General features: G+C 42.3%; 1 protein-coding gene across 1 annotated transcript in view; it reads right to left on the bottom strand.

The window, feature by feature from the left end:
- Positions 1–1012: 1012 nt before the first annotated feature.
- Positions 1013–22228, bottom strand: part of kdm6a (lysine (K)-specific demethylase 6A) — a 50107-nt gene continuing 28891 nt past the window's right edge. Inside the window, exons 10-30 of the mRNA XM_026145520.2 lie at positions 19583–19709; positions 13940–14038; positions 13450–13669; positions 12285–12425; positions 10512–10604; positions 10377–10430; positions 9128–9232; positions 8098–8484; positions 6816–7699; positions 5064–5193; positions 4797–4902; positions 4088–4293; positions 3831–3883; positions 3670–3741; positions 3412–3560; positions 3212–3326; positions 2935–3122; positions 2704–2845; positions 2491–2617; positions 2211–2381; positions 1013–2129 (exon numbers count right to left, since the gene is read on the bottom strand). Of these exons, the coding sequence (XP_026001305.1) occupies positions 2103–2129; positions 2211–2381; positions 2491–2617; positions 2704–2845; positions 2935–3122; positions 3212–3326; positions 3412–3560; positions 3670–3741; positions 3831–3883; positions 4088–4293; positions 4797–4902; positions 5064–5193; positions 6816–7699; positions 8098–8484; positions 9128–9232; positions 10377–10430; positions 10512–10604; positions 12285–12425; positions 13450–13669; positions 13940–14038; positions 19583–19709 (3596 nt within the window). The 3' untranslated portion in view covers positions 1013–2102. The remainder of the gene's footprint in view (positions 2130–2210; positions 2382–2490; positions 2618–2703; positions 2846–2934; positions 3123–3211; positions 3327–3411; positions 3561–3669; positions 3742–3830; positions 3884–4087; positions 4294–4796; positions 4903–5063; positions 5194–6815; positions 7700–8097; positions 8485–9127; positions 9233–10376; positions 10431–10511; positions 10605–12284; positions 12426–13449; positions 13670–13939; positions 14039–19582; positions 19710–22228) is intronic.

Genomic DNA, 22228 nt, shown 5'->3' with positions numbered 1-22228 from the left:
TGAAAGCAGTCTCACATGTGGCAACTTGTCAAAACTTGTGGCAACTTGTGATCTCTGCATTTCCATCATTTGTACGATGCAAAGCTGGCTATGGTAACACATCTAATTTGGGAAAATAGCAAATCAAACATAAAATACATCTGAAAGCTGAAGAGCTGTATGTGTTAGCCTGAAAGCCAAATTCACCACAGGACGTTTAGCATGCTCTTCTCCAACCCATGGGTGATGATGATGAACCTGAGTGACCATCTCTGGAGAGGGATTTGAAAATGGGTGTGCACTGAAGCTCCCCATCAAAGAATGGGAGAAAGTGCCCAAAAATATGTGCCAAGATTGTAGCATCATACTCAAAAGACCTGAGACTGTAATTGCTGCCAAAGGTGCTTCAACAAAGTATTGGGGAAAGGCTTGGATTCTGGCGCACATGTTATAATTTTTGCATCTTACATTTAATAAATTAGAGCAGCACTGTGGTGCAGTGGTTCGCGGTATTCCAGCTTCCTCCCAAGAACATGCACGAATTGACCACGAGTGCAAATGGTTGTCTGTCTCACTGTGTTAGCGCTCTGGGATGGGTTCCAGCAGCACTGATAAGGACAGGACGATGGCTAAATTTGAAAGAATTTAAAGCCAACCTTTTTTAGTTTGTTGTTACGGAGTATTGTGTGTAGAAATTTGAGGTGAAAAATAAATTTAATCTTAGAACAAGTGAATGAATGTTGCATTTTCTGGATGCAATGATAAATTAGCATTCCACCCATCCACATGGAAGCCTTTCAGTAACCGGTCTTTAAATTTTTTTAAAAATAATACATTTTTGTATCTTATCTACATCCTTTGTATTGCAGGCTCTGCACTCGTCTTGTGTTACATAAACTTTAAACATTTAACTGCATTTAATTTTATATTGCTGGATGATGATACTGATAATTCTGGCATGTATGGAATATTTTCACTTTCCACCCAACAAGCAGACAGCACTGTTTGCACAGACACAACACAGCTGCAGATGTAAATAAAGACCGGTTTTGTTTATTGACGCATAAAACATCCTTCAAACAATAAACCCATTTCAATGTAAGGTCTCTGTACAATGCTTACTAAGCAGTTTTATTCATATAGAAAACGTTATGAGGGGCCCTGCTTTAAAAAAAAATCACAAGGCTCCTTCAAATTTAATGGCAGGTACTCTGGGAAAAAAAAGTACAGCATTCCATCAACAAATATTTTTCAGGCAATAAATAGGCATTTATAAATAGTGTAATTTACAACCAAATACAAAAAGAAAACATCACAAATTTAAGTTCACTCTTTCAACTATGTGCAACCCTTTTTCTTTGTGACATGGCCTACAACTCATTTCCTCTCCCTCAACCCAAAGGAACCAAAGTCTCATCATACTTGCAGCATAATCAAAAAAACTTAAGTGATTACAAAAAATCCAAAACAAACAAACGAAGGGAAATGTCTCAAAGAATCTGTCACTCAACGTTTCGCATTACAAAACAGTTTTTAACTCATGTTCCTGACCGAGGAGGTGTCTAACATACAAAAGACCCGCTATGCTAATGTACTTGTGTCATCGAGGGGAAGGAGGGAACAAAGCTCTTGTGAACTCACAAACAGAAGACAAAAATGGCGGGGAACAGGAAAACTATCGAGTCAGTAGTCTTTGCGTGATGATGTTGCCAGTTTAAACTTAATATGTACAAAATTTGACTTTTCCCCTCCTTTTGTGATTTTGTGTGGTTTTTGGGGTGAAGTCCAGCTGAGCCAGCAGTAGAACAGTCTGGTCGTGATGACAGGTGGAGCTACCGTTCACCCCCTCTAGTCCACTTGTTTGGGTGGGTGGGTGGGTGGGTTGGGGTGGCACACCACTCTGGGCAGGTTGCATAGACACACAGCTTTCAGGCAGCTGCCTTATGGGATTAGCTACAGGGTGCAGTTGGGTGACTGCCGGCTTACTTCCTGAATATCAGAAGAAACAAACTTAAAAAAAAAAAAAGAAAAAAAAGAGAGAGAGAGAGAAAAGAAAAAACAAGGTTTCCGGAGAGTTTCTGATTTGTGGTACTAAAAGTCCTCAGAACGAGAGAATATCACCATCAAGAGGAGGAAGGCAGGGGACTCGCCTGTGGGGACAAAGAAGCACACACTGAAGCATTTCATGGTTCTCTGTGGCCCGCCCTGGTGGATTTGTGCCCGATACTTACAAGTGTGAACTGGTCATAAATCTGCATGAGGTCCTCTATCTTGTACTGCTCCAGCACCACAAAGTTGTCCAGGTTAGTGCTCCCCCTACGGGCACAGTCCTGGCAGTGCACCACGTATGTTTTCCTGCTGTTGCTCTCGCTGGTTACAAATAGCAGGTCAAACACTTCCACCTAGGTGCAAAATAGCAGGTGCACAAGCGTTACCAAAGTAGGAAAAGTGACGATCGAATGGCATGCCTGCAGCAGGAAAGAAAATACAAATGAGCAGGGCTGCGCTTACTTCACAGATGCTGCAGTAGTGTGCCGGCTCGTTCTGGGTCCTCCCATGCCACACCAGTTCCTTCCCGGCAGCCAGCAGCAGCTCCCTCTGCATCTGACACTGCTTCAGAGTGCGCAACAAACAATACCTAAGAAACAGAAACACACCTGAGGTAAGATCAAGGTAACATGCACACAAAACCAAGAATGAGATGATGAATCTACAGGCATTTACTTGATCATCTCATAAAGCTTGTGGTCTGAGACTTTAATGTTCCTGGCCATGTTCCATGAGAGGTGGATCATGGGAACGATGGATTTGACGCTCTGCAGTTTGTTCCACTCGTAGCGCTCCACCGCCAGCTTGTACTGATGGGCTGAAGAAAAAAGCACATATTTATGTTCATCTGTGCATGATTCAGTCATACAGCTGGCCCCGATGGAGAAGGAGCTTTCCTTTCCTAACCTGTAAGGGAGCCGACATTCCACGCGATGTTGTTGCACCAGCCGATGGCCTGAACCCAATGAACTGTGCCTGTATTAAGCCACACCAAGTCCCCGGGACGCTGGATGAAGCGGTAAACAGGCACATTGGTCTCATACAAGTCCTCCAGGTTGGGCCACCAGGAGCCCATCAGGTAGTTAATGTTGTTCCTGTAAAATAAAGAAATATATCATCAGATACAATGAACCACTTTGAGCTTCACCTAACAGACTTCAAACGATCTTTTCTGTCCACGTACTTTTCACAGAATTCATTGATGACGCCCCAGTATGGCTCAGGCACAGCAAACCACTCGCAGTCCCCAGGACCAATATTAATATTGACGGAGCAGAAATTGTTGTTTTCTTGGTGACCTATGAAAAAGCACGATTACTCAGAGTGAGACAGAGTGAGACAAAAGACTGCACACACACTTGTGGTCACTGCGTTGATCTATACCTGGTGTCCTGCTCCCTGGCACCTTCATATAGAGCTGCACAGTATTCATGCCCAGGATTGTGTGACCTACGTGACTGAGCAGGTTACCAGCTGACACCACTCTGGCGAAGGCAGGCAACTTAGTCAGCTCCTGCAGCTGCTGCTTCCACCTGAAAGGGCAGAGGTCAATGAAACGAAGAAAAGGGACTAGTGCTTCATCTTTCTTCAACTGCAAATCGCTCTACACGTTTCATCGACTAAAATGAATGAGTCACTTACTTCTTGTCATCTGAGAGTTCGATGTTGGTGCCAAACTTGATGTGTTTGAACAGACCCTTCCTTCGCTTCACACTAAGAGCAAGAGCGTAAAAGGTCATTAATAACAGAAACAAGAGCTCGCAAAGCTTTCAAATCAACACAGAAAGACAGAGAAAGTTCACCCGTCTGAGGAACCCGCCTCCGCTTCCACCTCCTTTTTCTTCTCATTTTCTTCCTGTTAAAGAAAAGATTTTTATAGGCTGGTAACATACTCAGCAACACGGTGAAAATATTTTCAATGTAACATGGGAGGTGGCTGATTTGTAACATAATACAAGGTCAGAGTTTTGTAGTGAAAATTAACAAACAAAACCAAGCATTTGATCCTGATCATCTTTTTACTTGAAAGCCAAAATAAGAACTTCAATTAAAATCTGACCCGCAGAGACTCCTGGAAGGACGATGCCTGGTACTGGGCGTATTTGATGATGGTGGTGTGTGAGCGGCTGCTCTCACAGCGCCACATCTTCCTGTTGCCGCTGGGATCCCAGTTCTCATCGGTGGGCTGAGCCAGCTGAGTCCGCACCTCCACTAAATGGTCTGGGTTAGCCTCCACCAGTGTCTTAGTGGAGAACAGGCCCAAGTCTGAGGATGAGGAAGCAAGGAAGAGTTTAGAACAGCTTTCATGCATCTTACATCATTTTAAACAAGTGTTAAAATAGATTTTAGCGAACCATCGATATGAACTTGTGACTTAAGGGGAACAGAGTGGAACACGTATGTTACATGAACTGGTTTTTGTTTTATTTTCTTTATTAATAACCTGAGGACAATCTGTTACATAATAGTTGGGGGGGGAAAGAGCTGATGGTAGTGATTTTTTTATATTATTTTTTTGGTGCAAATCCAACTAGTTTTCTCCACAGGAAATGTGTGCAGTAACATTTTCAGCTTGCAGGTGGTGCTGTTGTCATACATGTCATACAAAGTTATCCACACAACATGCTCCCTCCTGTGATTTCAGAGACACACCCACAGAGCCATGTGAGACTGGGAAAGAAACATCGAGTCAGCCACACCAGCCGCACTTGCAACCCTCAACACGGAAAACACCTAATTTACAAAACTGTGCCATCCCATCCTCTTACCTAGTTTGAGTGCTCCAGCCAGTCCTCTGATGACAGTGACCGGGTTGGTGGGATTGGTGCAGAACTGATGAAGGGGGGGGAAGAAGGCATCCCTCTTGTTTTCTAGCTGTATGTCAGACAGGAAAACGTGAACTGACTCCAGGCTTACTGAGAGTATCAGTGCATTAAAAAGGAGCTTAGAGTGTTTGTGCTTGTTAGCTGTAGCTAAGATACTGAGAATCAACAACATGATGAATACTTCTCCTTATATGGCACAGCTGTACTCACATAAATACTGGGTGTTGGGGGATTGAGTTTGTCCTTTGGCAGTGGAGGAGATGGCGCACGAGGGGGCCGTGGTGGGGGACACCTGTCCAGGAGGATGCTGCTGGTCGACAGGCCGTTCTTCCCCAGATTCCTGCAGGTAAAGAACACGAGATCATCACGCTGTGTATCGGCTTAGGTAGAAATCTGAAACATCAGTGCTTAGTGTGCCTCATTTTGTGAACTCGCCCTTCGCTCTCCTTCCCTTTATAATGTCTTGATGCCTTCTCAATCATCCAGGAAAGAAAATCTCCAAAAAGTTGATTCTGTTCATCTGGACGTAGCGTTTTGTGGGAGAAATGTTTCGTCACTCATCACTCATCCAAGTAACTTCTACTCAAGAAGAAAACTGAAGAAGTCACTTGGATGAGTGACGAAACGTTTCGTCCAGATGAACAGAATCAACTTTTTGGAGATTTACTTTCCTGGATGATTGAGAATGCAGCTCACTGAACTAATACAGCCAATCCCTCAACAAGTTTGTGCTCTCTGCTCATATTGCCTTCATGTTAAATGATTTTTTGCTTTTTAAAGAACTTACTTTAACATTGCACTCAACAACAAATAAATCCTCCCTAACAAAAAAAAAAAAGTAACTTCTTGGGCCAAATCCCCCGCAAGTAGGGGTGATGGGGGCTGCAAGTGGGCCCTGGGCCACAAGTTTGAGACCCCTAACATATACTAATATAGTGTTACCATCAACTGCTCATACACCTTTCATTCGTGCTTTGATGTTGCTTCTGTATCTGGAACCACTATTTCTAACTGCCCTGCTTTGTGACAGACACAAATCAATAAATCAGTAAGAAAAAAAGAAAAAAAGAAAAACAACTTTTGGTTTACGGTAATTTCACTAGAGGTTCATTGACACTTCACATCACTGCATGTACATCTCTTTATTACAAGTCTGACAGCGCATCCCTCTCTCTGTGCCACCAGTTAGCATTAGCTTTTGGGTCTAATGACTTTTGTGCTGGAAACCCTGCAACTTATCTAACTGGAAGGCAAACATGGATGATTTTTCTAAATTAGCTGCTTGTCATTCTGCTCTTAAATAAAAAAAAACCCCAAAAACACGATAAGGAGAGGGACCAACATGAGCGATGGCCTAACTCTGCATGACTTGAAGATTAAAGGCAAAAATGTCCTCCACATTTCTCTAAAGAAGGAAAGAGCGAGAAGAAACAAGTTTCTAGCACTGTGACAGTTACAAATCTATGTGGTTCACACAAACATTTAAGCACATGTACACTTCAGATCTCTGTCTGACATGAGTGCAGAGTGTGAATGATGCTGGGAGGGAGCTAAATGGTGTATAGTACGGGGTCAAAATATCAGGGCATTTTTAAATGTAACAAAGAATCAAGGCATTCCTCACTTTCACAACATGGTTTCATACATATGAATGTGTCTGCTGCATTAACCGACACGGTTTGTGTCGGTTACCCCAACCCTAACAGATAATGGGCAGGTGTTAGCAGTGAGCTGGAGAGGGCATTGCAGGTGTCTTTAGCTCTCGCGGTGTTTCAGTTTTAGATTTACACAATAATTTGTACTTATATAAACTTCTGTGACTAATTTATGGCAGGCTGAAAAGTTTGAAAAACTCAGAATTACACTTAAATCCAAAGCGGAGTAAAATGAATATTAATTTGGGCATGCACTATATTAACTCAGTGAATTCTATATGTGGTCTTAGCTTTACTGACTTCGTACCTGCATGCTTTGAGCATTTCACTGGAGCTGGGGTAGATGGAAACTGAGGACCAGGGAGCCAGGCCAGCAGGGCCAGAATGTCTATGAGGCCCCCCACAAGGCTCCACCTTCATTGGGCTCTGGGAGTCCTCCAGCCCCTTTCCATTGAGCGTGGGCCCCTGACTGTTTGTACTGGACGGGCTGTTAAGGCAGGGGAGGCTGTTAATGGTGTGAGGGTCTGCTGAACATGGAGAGGGCATCGCAGTGGCAGAAAGTGGCGAGGATGCCACTGAGTGCTCTGAAACTGGCTTGGTGGCGCCATTGAGACCTGGATGGACATTGTTCATTTTCTCTGAGGAAGACCCTCCGTGGTTGCTGTAGTTATTGTTATTGTCGTTACTGGTAGTATTAGCTTTTCCCTTTATCAAGGCTGAGAGAGGATTGTCTGAACTGAGCACGCTGGGGGCAGGAGAGCTGGGCAGAGACGCGCTGGCAGAGCCGTCAGTCACCCGTGGCTGGATGTGATTAGTCAATCCCTGCGCAGGGGTGGTGCTGGGACTATGCGACGTCCCTCCGGAATGCCTGATGGCAGCCTCCTGACCTGATGGCAAAGCGGCAGCTGCAGCACTGCTGCCGGTGTTGCCCCCTGAAGGCGTGGTGTCTTTGGTGTGGACCCCTGAGGTAGTAGCGGAGTGGGGAGGTGAGGACAAGTGGTTGGGGGTTGTCTGAGGGGAAGTGGGGGATAAAGACGAGGCAGAGGAAGAGGCAGTGCAGGGCCCAGAGGAATGTCCAACCTGATTCAGAATGCCAGATGATGTGAACGAGGTCTGAGGGGAGGAGGAAGAAGAAAAAGGGGGTTCTCCATTAGGACCTGCCGAATGTGAACCTGGACCTTTTTGAAGCCCCTAGAGAGAGAGTGAGACATACTGATTAATAAATGGTGCATTCAATGAGCCAAAATAATTCACATGAAAAACATGCAGAAACAAAATAATGCAGAAAGTGACATGTGCAAACGGTCTACAAGTTCACCAATCTAATCAGTCATTCACATGGCAGCAACTCAAAGTATTTAGGTGTGTAGATGTGGTAAAGGTGACCTGTTGATGTTACAACCAACATGGACCAGAATGTCTGATGAATATTTCTTGCATCTTGCTAAATCTATGCCATTAAGAACTAAGGCAGTTCTAACAGCACAAGGAGGTCAAACCTGGTGCTAGTATGTACTCATTAAAGTGGCCAGTGAATGTGAATTGCTGTTGTGCAAAACAAAGCCATTTCAAAGCAGTCAACAGTGTACCTGAGTGGTAGTGTTGCGTTGTTGGCTCCTCCATGTCTCGTCTGCTTGACTGGGACTACTGGTAGTGCTGCTGGTGCTGGGTTGACTGGCGGCTTTGCAGTTGTGAGGTAGAGAGTTCTGCTGCGGGTAAGGCACGTTTCCGTTGCTTGCGCCGCCACCTCCCAGTCCCAGGTTGTGATTTTTGTCCGGGTGTCCAGGCAGCCCCGCTGAAGGACTTGTGGAACAGGATCCATTGGCTGTGGGCTGAGTGACACACGGGGGCCGGGTGGCTGTGTGATTGAGAGGGGAGGTGCGAGAGAAGCCTGCGTGGTGGGGAGAGGGCCCAGCCAATTCGCCGTTGGGAAGGCTGGGCCTCGGTTGGCCACCTGCTGCTGCCTGCTGCCGAATCTGATACAGGGCAGAGAATGAGAAAAGAGTCACACTTAACACAAACTGTTCTGATCAGGAGTTTACACACACACACTTAATGTGAACACGAAGGCTTAGGTTATGTTGAGCTGTCAATTGCTGCTGTAAGCTACTCATTTTCTTTCACATCATTCACATATAAGAAAAAAAAGACACCTTCTTTCTCAAATGAGTGTGCTCATCAAAATGATGCTCATCAAAATCTAAAAGTGTCTCAACTGCCAAGGCCTGTGCACTTCCCTTTGGTGACCATGAAGGGCTACAGCAGGTAGTATCATGAAAAGGATTTGTTTCACAGCGCTCACTCATACAGTGGGACTCAAAGCAGACCTCACAAAGAAGATGGTAGATTTACACAAGCCAATCACTTCTCTTGTAGTCAAATTTTAAATGTAATTAGATAAACCAGTGTTATACGTACGTGGTACAAGTGTGTGGCCACTCCAACCAGAATTATGCCAAAACTTATTCATGAAGACCAAACTAAGAGGTTGAGAAATCACTGAAAGCCCAACAATGCCTTGACATTCATGTCCATCATAACTGTATGTAAAATATAAACCTCCTACACATTAGCCAGTAGAAACTCACGTCACTAATAACCAAGGTAGCATGTGTGTACCTGCTGATGATGCTGCATGAGCGAGAACTGCTTCTCCAGCTGCTCCAGCATCTGCAACTGGTGGGGGTTGAGGTTTGCTCGGTTGGTCCGCAAGTGTTCCAGGTGCTGTACATTTCACAACAGTGTTGCATTAAAATTAGAAGATCACTTATTAAAGCTTACTACCAAATGCACAGGTAGCATTCCCCACACATATCTATTACTTGAGCAAGACACACATGTTTTAATTAACACCCAAATATATTTGGTTTATTAACTTTAGCATTTTTTGTGTATTATTTTCATCTATTTTGTCATCAATTTTCCTTTTCTTATTTCTAAACTTCAGTCATGATGACAAGCTAGCCCTATCCCTTTCTGTGTTTTTGTGGTGGCAGTCTCTGACACCATTCGACCTTGTCTCATTGTACAATCTTCAATCCCACCACCTCGGACAACAGGTAGCAACGCCCTCAGCAATGACGCAGAGCAGAATTAACACTACATCTGCAGCTGTAGTTCAAGACAATGGACTCAAAAGTCCAGCTGATTACATTATGCCAATATAAATTTGTCATTGAGTTTTGGCAATTAAAGTAGCTGCAGAGAAACACAACCTAATGGTATTTTTGTCATTTTTACCCATACTATATGGGGATTCTGAGATTGTTATCCTTAATGACAACTAACCTAAAAAGTAAAATAAAAAACATATATGTTAAAATTTTAAATGACTGCTTCAGTTATTTTCATATAAAAGTGTTACAATCTTTAAAGAGTTTCTAGGTTTACACTTGAGTTCCATGTAAATAAATAAATAAATGAGTAATTGGAATTTATAAATGAAACTGATGTCCAAGTACAATCCATGATCAACTTTATGAATGTGATACAGAAGGGAAGCATGGAGGATATAAAGAAAAATGACAAGACAGGATAAAAATGTTAAACATACAATATCACGAGCTGATATAAGTGGTTCTGTGAAATGCATATAAACCCCCAAAGCGACCTCTTTGAGTATGTCTCATTTTAGCTAATAAAAGTCAGATGTCAGATCAGACTTTACATTTTCTTCTAAATCAGAATCATGTGTAACAGTAATAAAGTTTGATTTGGCAATTTTTTTTGTTTTGTTTTGTCTGTCTTGCATCCCCTATTGGGCTCCAACCTTGGATCTTTTGCATATTATGCAAATGTAAACCACTAAAATGTGAAGCCTCTGTGAAAAATAGTAATAATTACCAAATTAAGAAATGCATGTTCCTACCTGAAGCTTGATTTGCTGTTGATTGGTGGTGTTTCCCCACGAGTCTGCAGCACCCTGTAAAAGAGACACAAATATGTACCATGCACCATATTTTTAACTCTCCACCATCACACACAGTAGCATCCCTGGCTGTACCTTGGCTGGGCTGGCAGTGCGTTTCTTCTTAGCAGGACTGGCCTGCGGATCTGCATGATTGCTGGCAGACTGGCCTCCCTCCCCTTTACAGGCCTAAAAATGCATCAAAGACAGTTTGTGACTACACACTGGACTATCAACAACAGTAAAGCTGCCCCCCCCCCCAAAAAAAAAGTAAGCTAAAATTTAAAAAAAATGAGCCAAAGTATCCAAACTTTCCCCACACTGAGATCAAAGGACAGGGTCCATACTACACATTTACATGCAAAAACATTGAGCATTTAAACAATGCTTGTATGGCAATACTCTGATATCAAATATGGTTTACCTTAATCTAAATAACTGAGATGGATTAAGGTGATAATCAGAGTATTCATACTGTGATTATTATGTGAAACAATGTGCTATTTGTTGCATTTAGGGCTGTAACTGAATATTTGATAATGAAACAGTTTTGTGTTGGGTTCAGGATTCAGATATGAGGAAATAAAAAGCCTTAGTTTCTGTGCCTAACTTCCCACTCTCTCTCAGCAGTGATGATCATGTTTCACTTAATCCCAATGTTGCCAACACAGCGACTGCCACTAGAGTTCTGTGACTTTCAGATCTCTTTAGCCTTTTCCTTCCAAACAATGCCTGGCAAACAGTCTATAGCCAGCAGTCGAGTGCTTTGCATCGGCCTCTTGTTCACCTGGCACTGACACAGCTCTCTCTCCCTCTCTTTCAGAATCCAAAAAGTAAAACAAGCTTGAAGTGGCTTAAATCTGCATTCTTTGTAATGGCGACGAGGGGTGATACCTGTGGTTGTGAAATGACTAGTCTATGGATAAACGGCCCTCGATCCTGATGGGTTTAAATGCTTTTCCCACGAGCTTATGGGCTTAGTCACTCATTTCAGGTCACACTGAGTAAAACAATTTTGGTCATTTGACTAAAATCAGATTGCAGCCACTGTCTTTAATTCATGTGAATCCTTGATTATTCACAGTCTGTTACTAAAATCGTATTGAGAGCATCCCTAGTTGCTTTACAGGAAAGTAGTTTGAACATCTCATATTCTGTTCATGTAAAGTCACTAATGCAGACAGGATATCACTTGGTTCACTGTGATCAATACTTAGAATCACTGAAAATGACCTCATTATTATTGTGGCACAGATGAAGCATGATGCAAATATGGTGATTTGAAGCCAAAATGAGGACTTAAGGATTTTACTAACAGACAAACAGAAAAAACAAGAAGGGTTAAAACTGATGTGACAGTGGTGGAGTTGAGCCTCAGTCTTTTTTTCTAAGTCAGTTGTGGCAATCAAAACTCGCGTATGCCATTCATGACAAACACAGGTCAAATCCATGCATTCGTACTACTCGATATGCTATGCTCATTAGACATGCATTTTCAGCATTTTCTGTTGCAATGTCTGCATAAGATTTGTGCATTTTTGTGAAAAAGATAAAAGCAGTGTGGCATGATGAGTTCTTTGTAGAAATCCTTAGTAATTCTAACACGTGCCTTTTGATGAGAGAGGGGCTATGAAGGGAAACTGCACTTTAGCAATTAAGATTATTGCAAAATGGGCCTCACTCCAGTTCTTTCATGCTTTTTATCTTTGGATCCATATTGAACACTGATGCTAGCCAGAATTTTGGAAAATGACTATGATGTAGTTAAATCCTCTAAAAGTATGAGGGCAAGGCTTAAACAATCCTCTTCAATTTACAGTTTAACTAGTTTATAAGAGACTGGAGTTTCCTTTATAAGCTGGATCTCACCTGCTGTGTCTGTGCAGTGTTCAGGGTCCCCTGCCTGGACGTGAGCTCAGCAGGAATGGGTAGGCTCCATGCCTCCTCAATACTAGGAAGCATTTTACTCTTATTCTGCAGACTACCTGGTTGTAGGTTACACAACTGAGCCTAGGAGAAATTGTGTAAGACACAAACTTTAGTGCTGAACTTGGGTTGGACAAAAAAAAAAAAAGATACTAGAAAAGTTACTGCTCGTGTACGTGCTGTGATCAAAAAATCTTCAAAGGAGCCCGTTTAAAAAAACAGAAGAAGATAAAAACACTTTGGCTGGTTTTATTTGGCTGATCTCTGCTTCAAAGTCACCTTTTTGTGGATGTCTGAAAAGCTTGTAGCTATTTGTAGGTAAGCGGAAGTCCCATTTTGACCACTTGCACTTGCTAGTAGGGTAGATTGTGACACAAGACTATTTTCTGTAGCCAAAAAAAAAAAAAGTATTTTGCTTTGTATCTGCACACAGCCAGATACATTTCTCTGGTGTTATAGTAGAACTCCACACCAAGAGTCTGACTCTGGTGGCCAAACTCAGGGGAACTTACTCAATACTAAAAAACTCACACGCCCACTCTGGTTTTACCTCTCCTGAGCTTTTGACATGTTGTGAATTTTCAAGTGAAAACTGAAGCTGGCCCAGCACTCAAAACCACAGTTGGATCAGTTTAAAACTTGATTGGTTGATGTTTGCCGTCTTTGCTTGAAGATCGCAGGCGTGCAAGTGCAAGACGGGACTTCCAGAGAGCAATATTACAAATGCAGCCATGCTGAAAACATTCTGACCTCCACAAAAAGATGACCTTAAAGGAAAAATTACAAATTTGGTAAAGTTACATTTTCTTGGGGCAATTCTCAGATGTTTTTGATCACACCTTATATAGGTGATATACTAAAATGTTCAATGCCATGAAGGAATGCTTTACAATAAAGTGAGGGGAAAACGCCAAAACAAAATACCAATATGAATTATTATTCATATCTCTGTTACCAGAAATCAAAAGGACAAACACGCAGCCTGCAATTCAAAAAGCTGATTGCTTTGGCAATGTTTGGCACTTAACACGTCACTTTAATACACGCACACACCAAAATGCACAACACGTAACAAAGTGCGTTGGGTTTATGTAAAGGCCAGCTCTACCTGCAGCAGCTTGATACGTTGTGTGAGTGCAGCAGTGTTGAGGCAGGCCTTGCTGCGAGTAGCGTTGATGTAGCACTTGATAGCGTCGTGCGGCTGGCCGCAGGATTCGTAGAGAGTGCCCAGATCCATCCAGGCGGCGGCGTGGCTGTGATCCAGTTGAACAGCACAGATGTAAGCCTGCAGTGCATCCATAGGCTGGTTCTGCTGCTGGTAAAGCACCCTGGACCCAGAGGCAAAGATAGGAAATTATTCTCTTGCCATCTTCCAGGATTTAGGTCATTATCCTCTTACAAACTCACAGTTCTCAGGGGACCTAATCTGTTCTTCATAATTCTAACAATAGATCCTTTCACACTTTTTCCATGTCCTCTATGCAGCTGCTGCTTCTCCACCAGCCATTTTGAGTCAGACCTAAAGAGCTTCACCTTCTTCGTTGTGACCTTAATCATACTTCTCAGCATAGCCAACACATGACAAATTTTGCTCTTACCCTATAGAGCACCAGGTGTCAGCACTGGCCTCCGATTTATCAATGGACTGCCGGTAAGAAATGAAGGCATCCTGCACCTTCCCAATACTGGAGTAGCACCTTGAGGAGAGGAGACAAAGAAAGAAATAAGGACCAAAGAACAGTTGAACTACAGGGAGTGCAGAATTATTAGGCAAGTTGTATTTTTGAGGAATAATTTTATTATTGAACAACAACCATGTTCTCAATGAACCCAAAAAACTCATTAATATCAAAGCTGAATGTTTGTGGAAGTAGTTTTTAGTTTGTTTTTAGTTTTAGCTATTTTAGGGGGATATCTGTGTGTGCAGGTGACTATTACTGTGCATAATTATTAGGCAACTTAACAAAAAACAAATATATACCCATTTCAATTATTTATTTTTACCAGTGACACCAATATAACATCTCCACATTCACAAATATACATTTCTGACATTCAAAAACAAAACAAAAACAAATCAGCGACCAATATAGCCACCTTTCTTTGCAAGGACACTCAAAAGCCTGCCATCCATGGATTCTGTCAGTGTTTTGATCTGTTCACCATCAACATTGCGTGCAGCAGCAACCACAGCCTCCCAGACACTGTTCAGAGAGGTGTACTGTTTTCCCTCCTTGTAAATCTCACATTTGATGATGGACCACAGGTTCTCAATGGGGTTCAGATCAGGTGAACAAGGAGGCCATGTCATTAGTTTTTCTTCTTTTATACCCTTTCTTGCCAGCCACGCTGTGGAGTACTTGGACGCGTGTGATGGAGCATTGTTCTGCATGAAAATCATGTTTTTCTTGAAGGATGCAGACTTCTTCCTGTACCACTGCTTGAAGAAGGTGTCTTCCAGAAACTGGCAGTAGGACTGGGAGTTGAGCTTGACTCCATCCTCAACCCGAAAAGGCCCCACAAGCTCATCTTTGATGATACCAGCCCAAACCAGTACTCCACCTCCACCTTGCTGGTGTCTGAGTCGGACTGGAGCTCTCTGCCCTTTACCAATCCAGCCACGGGCCCATCCATCTGGCCCATCAAGACTCAGTCTCATTTCATCAGTCCATAAAACCTTAGAAAAACCAGTCTTGAGATATTTCTTGGCCCAGTCTTGACGTTTCAGCTTGTGTGTCTTGTTCAGTGGTGGTCGTCTTTCAGCCTTTCTTACCTTGGCCATGTCTCTGAGTATTGCACACCTTGTGCTTTTGGGCACTCCAGTGATGTTGCAGCTCTGAAATATGGCCAAACTGGTGGCAAGTGGCATCTTGGCAGCTGCATGCTTGACTTTTCTCAGTTCATGGGCAGTTATTTTGCGCCTTGGTTTTTCCACACGCTTCTTGCGACCCTGTTGACTATTTTGAATGAAACGCTTGATTGTTCGATGATCACGCTTCAGAAGCTTTGCAATTTTGAGACTGCTGCATCCCTCTGCAAGATATCTCACTATTTTTGACTTTTCTGAGCCTGTCAAGTCCTTCTTTTGACCCATTTTGCCAAAGGAAAGGACGTTGCCTAATAATTATGCACACCTGATATAGGGTGTTGATGTCATTAGTAGGGGTGCAACGATATTCGTATCGATATTGAACCGTTCGATACAGTGCTTTCAGTTCGGTACGCATATGTATCGAACAATACAACATTTGTAATTTATTTTATCAATTTTCCTTCTGACGATGCTGTCTGTGTTGAGCGCTCAGTGAATCTGCATTCGACTACTCCGCCTAGGCTCGACAGTGCAGCCTAGGCGGAGTAGTCGAATGCAGATTCACTGAGCCTCAACACAGACAGCATAGTCAGAAGGAAGAGCGCAGGGCAAGCTAGCGAGACAGAAGTTAAGCTCTCCTTGCAACAGGCAAATTGAACCTCATTCAGATCTGGCGTTTGGAATTATTTTGGTTTTCATGTGACGTATGACCCTGAAGGTAAGCGAGTCATGGACTAAAGTAAAACAGTATGTTGGATGTGCCATGCAATGCTCAATTACATTGGTGTGAACTAGTGTGTTAGCGCAGTTAGCTCGTTAACGTGTTGGCCGTCTAGCCCCATGCACGGAGCGATCGGCGGTAGCTCGTTAACGGAGATTTGCCGTGTTGTGGCGTTAAGGTCATTTCAACGAGATTAACCTGAAAGCACTAGTGGGAACACAACGAATATGACTGCACATTTACGCCGACATCATCCTAGTGCAAAGACAAAAACAACAAGCATGCTACTAACTTTAGCCGAGTCATTTAGACAGCTGTTAGCACATGATTCTCCTTATGCTGCTGAGAATATAGCCCAGAAGAAGCGGATAGTATAGCTTTTATTTTGGAAAGAGACATTTCTCTGTAATAAACTCTCTTTTCCAAAGATGAGTGATTCCTCAATCAGATACAGGGCTCGCAAAATCACTAGCCCGACGTCCCGGAGCTAGCGATTTTTTCAGTCGGGCTACCAAAATCTATCTCTTCCCTGCCCGTCGGGCTATTGTAGGAAAAATATATGTCAATGCTTTTGCATTCTTTCAGAAATGTAGCTGGGTAATTATGTCATTGGCATCGGTGAGCCACTGTCAATATGTGACATATTGAAGTTGCGTTTGAATTTGCGCTTGTTTTTTTGCTTTCACTTTGCAATCGTGCGAACTGTGTATAGAGAGCGACAGCACTGATCTGTGAGTGATGATAATTTGTGCACCAATTCCTCTGACATAGTCTTATTAATCGTTAGCTTACTATGCAAACATGACAAGTGAAATCTCCCGCAGCTTAAACATGTGAGAGGTTGATCGCGCAGAGAATCGCTGAGCTTATGTGAGTGAGCGTGTAAAAGCATTTCAGTTCTGCTGAGCCAAATAAGACAGGTCAGGGTGAAGAAGTGACAGCCAAAGAAAAGCTTACCACAAAACGGAGAAGTTATGACAAATCAGACTATAAGGCAAAAAGAAAGTGCAGCTTTATGGTTTCATGGACAAAAGAATTTCTGTGGCTGCAATATGATGAGCTAAATAACCAGGGCTGCACATAAGTGGTCCGCAGGTGTGCATTCGCTGTCAAAATAAAAAACACGCACAAGGGTTAGGGTTAAATTTAAAAACTGTACTTTTGAGTTAAAATATATATTTATAATTTTAATAAATGACAAATAAAAAATGCATGAACATTTTTTTGTATCGAAAAAATATCGAACCGTGACACCAAAGTATCGAACCGAACCGAACCGTGAATTTTGTGTATCGTTGCACCCCTAGTCATTAGACCACACCCCTTCTCATTACAGAGATGCACATCACCTAATATGCTTAATTGGTAGTAGGCTTTCGAGCCTATACAGCTTGGAGTAAGACAACATGCATGAAGAGGATGATGTGGACAAAATACTCATTTGCCTAATAATTCTCCACTCCCTGTATAAAAATATGACTGGTACCATTCTGGTGACCAATTTCTACCCTAAAGCAGACAATTCAGGGTTTAGTCTGATGTTTGTTTTTAGGAACAAATTGACTGATGTGAAAACATTCAGAAGACAGTTGGGCATCTACTGGTTATGTGTCAGTTTACGCTTACACAGCCTACATACAACAGTTTATGTTGTAGTTTAAAATACAACACTACAAAACTTCAATACAGTACTAATACAGTGGTTTGCAATGCTACCTTGCATCTCATCCATCTGCAACATTGTATAATGGAGAGGAGGGTTGCTAGACGGGACATGTAAATGCCTTTGTGCATTAAATTTAGTTTAACCAACTAGTTTTTCTGTTGCCAACTAGCAAAGGGAGCAACATTTAGCTATCTAGTAGATGTTGCTGAGGAAAAATCTGCACTGAACTTTGTTCCAAAACATATTCGCTTTCTATCTTTCTTCATGCATCTTAGCCCGCTTTTAAGACACCTTTTTACACCAAGCCCCTTGATGTGCAATCGACCGAGTCAAGTTACTTAAATTAACCAAAAACTGTCCTGTAGAATTTCCTGGGCTGTGAAAACCACACAAAACAGTTTTAATCATTACTGTTTGCCCATGCATAAATGTAAGAACTCATGACAGAGACAGATACATTTTCCATGCTTTTAGGTACTTTTTAACTAACATACACACGTCTGTGAAGGTTCTCAGTCATCCAGGTCATCGTAGTCTAAGGTGCTAGAAAAGAAAAGTGTCTGGAATTCTTTACGTTTCCTTGAAGACGATACACCTCTCATCTCTGAAAAGTTTTGAGATCCCTTCTCATACACCTTAAAGCCCACTCACATCCTGGGCCATTTGACCTTAATAAATCACATGATAGGGTGGGGCTAGGTTTCATAACGGGTTCACCCGAAACCTTGGCTGATTGTGAATCTCACACACACACACACACACACACCTTGGCTCGTGTGATTAGGCAGAGGATCAATAGGGGGTCCGTGGCCATCTTAGGGACACTCCCAATAGGGCTTAAATCTGGGACTCTCCACCGATTGCACTTATAACTGAAAAAGCTTCTTGGATGAGAGGTGAAACGTCTTCAAGGAAACTCCAGGCGCTTTTCTTTCCAAGCTCCTTAGACTACCAAGCACATGGTATCACTCAGATGGCTATATCAAGAGCAAGAGCAGCTTTCAGCTTCCAAGCAGTAGAAAAGCTTTTCTACCTAAACAGCTACTTGCCCTAATGAAAGATCAATAATTGGTCACATAGGCTTGTAAGGCTTTTAATAATTGGCAAAATATTAAGAATGCCTGCTGTTTGCCCAGATCTGGTGAGTGAAATTCTGGTATTTATTAGTCTGCCGGTTAGCACCAATTACCAGACGTGTGTTGCTAATCTATACAGTTTACACATGCAGCCTGCTAAGGAAGCTGGTAACGCTACACACTGTCCACATATGATCAACTGTTTTAAAGTTGAGGCTTCAAAACACAGAGTCAAAAAACCAGTGCAGATGGTGTTTTATGGTGAAGTGATTTTACAGTGTTGAATGCTGACTATTGTGCAGCAAGTTTCAACTTATTTTCCTGAATAACTAGAAACTCTTTCAGTCGGTGAACTGAAAAGCACCCTGATCCAGAGGAAGGTCTATTTATGTGGGTCATCAGGCAAGGCCGATTCTAGTGCACCAACATAGTGACTCAAGTAAAGACTGCTTAGTCTAAAAGGAATATTATGCAAAGACCAATAACCCAGTTAAGGGATGCCTTTTTTTTGTTTTTTCCCTGCTTAGGCTGTAACCTCAAGGACAGCATTGGCCCCATGGTCAAGACTGGGCATCTACTACATTCAACCGAAACAGCAGCACAGGAGCATGCATTTTAACATCCTGAAGCATTAGCTAGATTTTAAGGTTGCTAAAAAACAAACAAATTATCTTGTGATGCCTTCTAACAGTGTTATGTCATGTTTTTGGCAACAAGTGGTTTTTTTTGTGATGAAAAGAAGATGACAACTAAATAAAAACTAATGAATTTGAAGAGATGAGATCCGATTAAGTTGTGCAGAAAGGTGGGACGTGTTTGGAAGTGATCCAATCAGAAATAATCTTCATATACAGTAAGGTCAGCCAAAAGACTACGACTAAAACTAAATCAGAATTTGCCGTCTAATTAAATTTGACAACACAAGACAAGATAATACGCAAACAGCTGCGTCCTTTGCTTTCGTACCTGCCAAGAAAGTACCAAGACTGGCCAGAGTTTGGGTCTGCCTCTAAAGACTTTTGCAGACACTGGATGGCATAGCTGTCCTTGGTGCCTTTATCCCCCAACTGTTCCACTGTGTGATGCATCCAGCCTGAGAAGAGCAAAACAAAACATCAGCCTTCACGATTCAACTGTAACACACCTCCTGGCTTTGTTTTTTTATTTAGTGATGATTACATACCAAAGGAGAATACAAGTGTTATAAATCAAAATCCACATTTTTTTTTAAATGTAATGAAAAAGGTAAGATTTCTGATAAGATTAAGTTCTGTCTGCCAAAGGAGAAAAAAACAAAACAGATCAAATAAATAAAAACTTGTTACTTCCTGAAACTTTAATGAGAGTAACAGTGGAAAAAGTCAAAGAAGCAGTTATATTCAAAACGCTTAAACATCTGATATGAACCAGCCTTTACAAACAGCTCCTCCCTGCATTCAAGCACACACACGCACAAGTGTGTGCACACACACGCACAAGTACGCGTGCGTGCACACACATAAACTGGGCAATTTCAAGCAAACACAGAGGCTCAGGAAGACTGTAATGAGCAATGACAAACCTCCCACAGCTCTTCTCCTATACACCTGTGTAACCACATATGCGTACTTATGTGTACTTGCGTTCCCGTGTACTCATGATACGTCATCAGTCGGAGACCAAGTACTGTTCCAATTCAAAGTACGCATCAAGCCGAGAACGCAAAAAATTCCCGGATGTGTTCTCACTCCGCCTGTTTTATCGAGTGCGCCTTATGTATGAATTCTGGTTGTGCTTACTGACCTCGAACCTATTTTTGCGTGCAGAAATCTGTTAAAAAATGTTTTGATGGATTGTCAGAGCATTACGGCTGCCGTAGTGAGGAGCTTCGCGGAGTAATCTGGGTCCAAAACTCCGTCGGCTTCAGGTCCCAAAGTCAAACGAACACAGAGTTAAAAACTGTCTAAATTCTTTCATCAGCGTTGCTCTCTTTACCAGGTGTAACAATTAAGTTTAACATCCATGAAAACAGAATTTATTCAATTTAACGGAGTGAGAAGTTAGCAGGAAGTTAGCTCGCTAGTTTCCACCTAAACATGACATACCATGTTCTGACTGAGAGATTTTTGAAACTAATTAAAACGTACAGCTCTGCTACCACTTCCAACATAAACAAAGACAGAAAACTAAACAGCGATGGCGTTTGCAGGGTTACTGAAGTTGGACTACCTGGTATATAATGTTGTGCTACGTGATTAGTAGTGATACAGCTATGTTAGCATAACATTAGCACAGTGAAGCTGGAGGATGAACGCCAACGTTTTTTCCACTCGATAAAAGTTAACGTGAGGGATTCTGGTGGTCAGGGACAAATGCAATCGCATAGCAGGATGCTATACACGGGCCAAACTTCAGTCAGGACAACAACTGAGATTATTCATCCACAATACAAGGTTAGTTATTAATATACTGCAACAACATGGGAACAGAACAGCTGCGAGAGAATTCAACATTAATGAATCAATGTTACGGAAGTGGAGGACGCGCAGTGTTTGGCTTTCCCCATATTTAAAAAGTGCTTCATCTCTTTGCCATTACTGTCGCCTGGCATAATTTGCAGATGATAATGGTTGTAGCCGCTGCGATGCTTTCGACCAAAACAGGCGCAGCTTGATGACATCATCAACATACGCTATCACGATAGAGCGGTATAGTCAGAAAGTGGTATCGTTTCTATCGTATATCGTTTATATCGCCCACCCCTACTTGACAGCAATCTATGGCAATTCCTAGTGGTCTCACAAGGTTGGCAGGGCTATTGCAAGCATCGTAAATCATCTGTAATGGGAAGTTTTAGCCAAAAACCAATTTCCAGCAAGTCCTGATAGGTACAACAGTGGCTACCACAACTATATACAAACATACTAAGCCAAATACACCAAACAAACTAATCTGTGCGCCTCACTACCTTGGTTATCTTGGCATTTTGGTGAACCTGTGCAAAGTATACTGTCAGTTTCTGCTGTGGTCTTCTGCTGCTGTAGCCCATCTGCTTCAAGGTTCAACATGTTGTGCATTCCTGCCTTGGTTGTAACCGGTGCTTATCCCGAGTTACTGCTGTCTTTCTATTAATTCAAAACATTCTGGCCATTCTTCTCTGACTTCTGGCATGAACATAGATAACTGCTGCTCACTGGATAGTTCCTACCAGACCAGTCCTCCTGGCACCAACAACCATGCCATGTTCAAAATCACTAAAATCATCTTCCTTCCCCATTCTGATGCTCAGTTTGGACTACAATAAGTCATCTTGTTCTCACCCAAATACAACGAGTTGCTATTCTGTGACTCACTGATTAGATATCTGCATTAACAAGCAGTTAAATAGGTATAGGTAATACAGCAAGTGTATATAGAAAATTTACCAACAACATCACAGCGTGTGTGGTTCTTTTAAAAAAAATTTTTTATATAAATGTATGAAATCTTTTGATTAATACTGACACACACACACACACACACACACACACACACACACACACACACACACACACACACACACACACACACACACACACACACACACACACACACACACACACACACACACACACACACAGAGAGAGAGAGAGA

This window comes from Astatotilapia calliptera, chromosome 16, assembly GCF_964374335.1.
Source record: "Astatotilapia calliptera chromosome 16, fAstCal68.1, whole genome shotgun sequence".
NCBI classification, from domain to species: Eukaryota; Metazoa; Chordata; class Actinopteri; order Cichliformes; family Cichlidae; genus Astatotilapia; species Astatotilapia calliptera.
This window is presented reverse-complemented; position numbering and strand designations above follow the sequence as displayed.